Source organism: Lycium barbarum, chromosome 6 (genome assembly GCF_019175385.1).
Source record: "Lycium barbarum isolate Lr01 chromosome 6, ASM1917538v2, whole genome shotgun sequence".
Classification (NCBI taxonomy): Eukaryota; Viridiplantae; Streptophyta; class Magnoliopsida; order Solanales; family Solanaceae; genus Lycium; species Lycium barbarum.
The window spans coordinates 112,372,438-112,378,540 of record NC_083342.1 but is presented as its reverse complement, the minus strand read 5'-3'; the positions used below and the strand labels follow the sequence as shown (position 1 = coordinate 112,378,540).

The 6,103-nt window shown below is 33.8% G+C and overlaps 1 protein-coding gene across 1 annotated transcript; it reads right to left on the bottom strand.

Annotated features, from left to right (window-relative positions):
• Nucleotides 1–408: 408 nt before the first annotated feature.
• On the bottom strand, nt 409–5,330 carry LOC132645551 (ferric reduction oxidase 2-like). The gene is made up of 8 exons (XM_060362574.1): nt 5,017–5,330; nt 4,611–4,710; nt 4,308–4,499; nt 3,332–3,566; nt 2,320–2,647; nt 1,837–2,080; nt 1,010–1,719; nt 409–766 (listed from the first exon to the last, which is right to left on the bottom strand). The coding sequence occupies exons 1-8, from the start codon at nt 5,216–5,218 to the stop codon at nt 627–629; spliced, it is 2,151 nt and encodes a 716-aa protein (XP_060218557.1). The 5' UTR covers nt 5,219–5,330; the 3' UTR covers nt 409–626.
• Between the last annotated feature and the right edge of the window lie 773 nt (nt 5,331–6,103).

Genomic DNA, 6,103 nt, shown 5'->3' with positions numbered 1-6,103 from the left:
CCAAGTGTACAAATTAAATGTGAGATATATCATCCTAATATCCTTTGTTGAATTTCAGTTCTAGAATTGAGTCCCTTGTTGTATTCCAGTGTGAAGTGTTCTCATAGTCGTATGTTTGTTTTACTTTGAAGAATTGCTTATGTAAAGTGCTTAGATTCCAAATTTTAAAGCAGTTTTCTATAAAGAAGCCTTTACATGAACTTCTGGGAACCAAATGAACCATTAAAATATAGGAATTTTGACGGTTGAAGTGACCCAAAAAAAAAAAGGGGGAAAAAAAAAGAGCAATCATAAAAAATTTGGTAACGGCAAGAAATTTAAATTTGATGTGAGAGCATCTCAATTCTTTTTAATTTACCTTTTTACACTATCTTATACCGAGTATGACAGTGAGAAAGATTAAAAAAACATAATAAAATGTATTTTTTACATTTCACAGTACAAAGGAAGCATGTTACAGGAGCACTTGAAACACTCAAACCAACCTGAGCATAACCACACACAAAAAAATTACTATCTTATTTTCCCTTTGTAGGGGGGTGTGGGACGGATAGGGAGGGATTATTTTTTGTCATTCGGTGCATATTGCATCATAGTGTCTTGAAATTATGCACCAAAAAAGAAAATCACCAACTGAAGCTGATGGACTCAAAGTGAAGGTTGGATGCTAAACCAGATGAACATATGCTTGCAACTTCATGTCTCATTTTCTTTGGCCCACACACTAGAACTCCAACACTTGATTCTTTTCTCTCAAACAACACCCCTGTATCAAATTTACAACTTATTAGCAAAAGTTAGGTAATTTGAATAAGAGATTCTAATGTAGGATATATAAAGATACCTGATCTTTAGATTTAAGTTATATATACAAAAATTATAAATAATTTTTACACCATGAGTTCAATTAAATTGGCTATAGTTAGTTACATTCTATTTCTCATATTATATATCAGGCTTATATGACGAGTTACTTGTTATTAGTAACATTTTCTGTGATGAAACATACTTTTGAGGTCTGGCCTTTCACCAAAATGGAGATTAGTTGATTGAAAAAGTGACTGCTGGGGCAAGCTCTCCATTTCCCTATCAGCATTATAGAACCAAGAATTAGGTGAAGCCATTGGACTTGCAGCTTCCATGTTCTGAATTTGTTTGGCATCATTGGCACTGTGTCTCTTGTTCCAAACAAATGCTGCACTACTTGTGATGGCTATTGAGATGCAAATGATAAGCATATTCAGCACTGCCTTTATTGGATAAGAGTATATCTCATTGGTATTTTTATCAATTGGGTATATGTAATATCTATTCAAAGCCCCCAAGGAAATCAAGAAAATGATGAAGGAAGATGATATGATAGCACCAAGCCACAGCCAATTGTTTGGGCCAAGAATTGGAGTAATGGGCTCATCAGATGGGCTAGGCTTGAACCACATGGTCCTCAAGTTCTTTTTGTTTTCTTCTGATATGGGCTGCTTTTCTCTTGTTACAAAAGCCTCAATTTGTAGGCCCAATTTAGAAGTTTGTGATGGGCCACCAGAAATAGGAAGGAGAAGGTCCAACATGGTGAGGTCTTGTGAGTTCTTGAACACACTTATTAGTAGGATTTCTGGTGTCTTGCATTTTTGTGACTCACTTGTGTGGATTAGCTCCCTGATTATGGAGATGAAAGGGGTAATTCCACTTCCTCCACTCACCATAACCAATAAATCATGCCTGCAACAAGTAAAATAAAACTTTAGTTTGTAATTGTAACATAAATCTAATCCATATACTAGTATATTTTAGATGACAAAATGAAACTATCTCTGTTTTACTAATTTTCATACATACCTTAGAAAATGTGTGGAAGCAGGTCCATAAGGTCCTTCAACAGAGACGTTAAGACGATCGATAGATTCAGGGGAAGAAATCATCTGGTAAAGTTTCTTGGACCAGCTTCCTTCACTCTTAATGACAACACTAAGCTTCTCTGGCTCCAAACTACTGCTTGAAGTGATTGTAAATGGATGCCATTGTAGTTTTGAAATGCTAGGTACATTCACAAACATGATGCTAGTTGGTGTATAACTTAAACCTGTGCATTTTTCAAAAAAGGAAAAAGGATCAAAATTGTCAGTTTGGTTATGTTATCCTTCAATAACATTCTAACAAGAACAACACAGAGTTGTGAGGGGACGGACTTGTTCGTCACAAAATTGTGATGTCATCAATTGGACAAATTTTGTGACGGACATCCATGCAAATTTTTTCGTCACAAATCGTGATTTTTCTTGTGTGAACAAAGTGTAAATATATGAAATTTCTTCAATTTACCTTTGCTCTTGGAGAAGTTTAGCTCAAGAGTTTCACATGGTAGAACTCGAGCTGAGACTAAACGAACATTTGACCGCGATTGTAAGAATCTCAAGTATCGATCAATCACGAAGAGGTAGAAACCGGGAAGCATAATGCCGGCATAAGAGATGCCAACATGGAAGACGAAGAAGACAACAAAGAGGATGTAGAAGTGATGAGTGTAGAAGAAGAGTTCAAACATCTTTCTCCTAATGCGAGGGAATGTTGCTATCCATAACACCAATCCAGATAGCAATGACAACTCTCCAGCCAAATTTGAGACATCAGTTTTTGCCCACTTAAGCATCTGTTTCATTTCAATCAAGAGTCATTAATTACTAATTAGAAATTCACCAAGAATTGAACTTGTGTTCTAGTACTACTACTTTACATGATAAATCCTACAATACTAATAAATTTTTTAATGTGATTCTACTGTTTGTTAAATAAAACTCAAATTAAACTTGTTCTATGTATATCTTGTTTTCCTTTGCATGTCTAATTTTGTTGCCCGTGTTGAGTTGTCTTTGTCTTTTAAAGCAAGGACCAGTTGATATATTTTAAAAAGAACAAACAGAATAAAAGGTCAATACTTTTATTCCCACTGAAAAGTGTAAAAACTTGATTGAGGAATATTTTGTTAGAAAATGTTTGGACCACTAGAACTCTTGAAGATTTGACTACGCATGGAGATCCAAGAAATTTGCTTTATTTATCTTTTATTGTGCTTTTCTTGCTAACAAAGACTTGACGTATTGCAAAAGAAGGAAAATGTAACAAATGATGGAGACAACCCCACTAAAATAAACAAATCAACAAGCAAAGAAATCACAAAAGCACAATCACTTTCTGTTTTTTTCTTGATGGTCATCTTCTATATATGTTCACTCCATCAAATGTGACCTAGCTTTACGTCATGATTATATCATTGTATTATTGGAAAAAATAAGGTTATTGTATTATATCCTAAGGTATGTAATTAAAGTATTACCTCAGATAATTGATGAGTGGCAGCCCAATAGACTATGTAACAAATGCCATGAGCAGAGAAAAGGGTCATAACAATATGTCCAAGCCATATATGGTATTTAACACTAGCTTCTGAGGTGAGACCAAATACTTGGAGCACAGATGAACCTCTTGTGACTGGAACAAACAGAAATGTAAGGCATATATTTCCAACAAGTCCCAACCTCAATCCTGAATCTTCCAATTTGGCTTCCCATCTGTCATAACCAAACCAAAATGAATAGAAAAGTGTTATATATATTAATGGTAACAATATAAGTCGGTAGCAAATTCAGTATTTAATGTTGTAGATTCAAGTGAATGAGTTTTAAAATATAAATTTATATCTAGTTCTATAACTTATACTCCCTTAATTTCACTTTATATGGCGACGACGTCAATTACTATTTGGAGAATCGACAAGATTTTCCTTTAACCAGTAATTTTTCAAATATAATTTAAAAATATAGAATTATTAACTATTGTGAGACCTATATATAATATTTCTTTTGGTAACATGGGAACCCACGATCGCTACTCATTGGGTGTAGTAATAGCCGCAAATCACACAGAAGATGTAAACTGCACTAAGTAAGTCTCGGGCGACGAGCTCGACCGAGAAACGCATGGAGTATCGAACCCCAGGACCTCCATTTGGGTAAACCTATATGTAATACTATTATCTATGTTTAGGTGCTAAATATGCATATACAAATCTTATTGCGAAAAACTTGATGATTTATGACGTTTGAAACCGAAAAGAATATACTCCACACTAGTTTGACTTAACTCCACTAAACTGCAACATAGTTCACTTTTTCCGGCACATAATAAGGTTCCAATTTGTGTTGAATCCGCCAAACAAAGTTGATGATGCATGGTTGGGAAAGTTTATAGTTCGGTATCAATCGATTTTTGTTTATGAAAAATAATCAAACTAATATAATTATATAACTCACATTTTTTCTCCAGTTTTGGCAACGGACTTTGGCGTAATAGTGGGAAAGATAATATGCAAGTAAGAGGCAAAAGTCCAGACTAAGAGTGCAATGAACATCACAAAAAAGCCAAGCTCTATCCTTGAAACAATCCCTAGCCCCTTCATTATTATTGGCCTCCTCCATATAGCCAACTTTTGTTTCTTCTCAACTCTGTTCATCAGAAAATACAAAAAACAAATAGTATTAAGTAATATTTTCTTCTTTGTTTTTTTTTTGTTTTTTTTGGTGGGATGGGGGTGGTGGGGGTTGAGGGCTACTGACCTGTTGATGTTTTTATCATTGTTCTTCCATAAATGGAGGTATACACATCCCAAGACAGCAATAAATAAGAGAGGAAATGTGTTCATCAACAGTGACCTTCCTGTAAAATAGAAAAATTGCACTTAATAAGATGAGTTCTTTAAATGAATGAAATTAATTTTTTTAGAGAAAGTTTCATGTCTGTCTTCATCCAAAAGAATTAAAGAAGGCAGCATTTTAAGCTAAATATTTTTAAAGAGCTCATTTCTGCGTTATGATGTGTATTATTCTACATCATCAAATTATGTTACCAACAATAAGAAGTATAACTACATATCAAAACTCTTAGTAATCTAAATAATATATTGTAACGGGTTAAAATACACTGATAAAGTAAAAAAAAAAAAAAAGTTGTACTGCATTATACCTTGAGCTCCAAAGTAAGTGGAGGTGGTTGTCTGAGCTCTGATCTTAGGTGTCCATATCTGTCTATACATATTGGTTGGAGTTACTATCAAAACAAGAAAATATCCAACTGTAACAATTAGCAGTAGAGCCATTATAATTGCTTGAAAGCCATTGTTGTTACTTGATGAAGCTCCATTTGAAGAAGAGGATGTTTGAGCCATTTTTTCCCTCTTTCTTGGTGCTAATGAGTTAAAGTACTTTTGGATGGAGAATGTTAAAAGGGAATGAAGTGTTTATATAGTATAAGGAGAGAATTGATATAATATTTTCTTTTTGGCAAGTGTACACAATTGTGAGCTCATCCTCATATATTTTTGAAATAGCATGATTCATGTCCCTATATCTTGTATATATTACTTTTACGGCTGGGAGATTCTTTTTTTCATTTTTCAACATTTTATAGTGACGTATGTAAAATTAAATCCATGTTGAAGATAAATAAGGTGGTTGCTAGTTACTATAGTATAGAGGTCAACCAGATGGGTGCATGAGTCGGTGGGGAGGGGAATGGCACGTGGGTAGCCCCATTTTAGCCAATTGCATGCTTCATGCAATGTTTACTTCTTTGTCACTTTTTTGGTTAAACAGTGAAAATGGCAAGTTAGCATTCTATTCTGTAATAAGAGACAGAGTGTTTAAGGTAATTAATTACACATATGTTTTCATAATAATTTATTTTGTTTGTATATGGTAAATGACACGCTAACCTACCTTCTTTCATAATAAAACTATGTGGACATGTGCTTTTTAATGAAACTTGGCCAGAAAAATTGACCACATTAAAATTACCTTTCGGGGAACTCAAAAATAATTCAGCTTCTTTGATCAAGCTTTTGGGAACTCAAAAATAATTCAGCTTCTTTGATCAAGCTTTTGGGAAGTCAAATACAGTAGCTTTTTTTGAAAAGAAAAAAAGAGCTTATTTTATAGATTTGAGGCGGTTAGTCAAGCAATTAGAGAAAAATAGGAGTAAATTTTACCATGTAGTAGCAGAATTTGTTTTTCAGAAGTTGAAAAAACTAAAAAAAATTCCTTTAGAAACACTT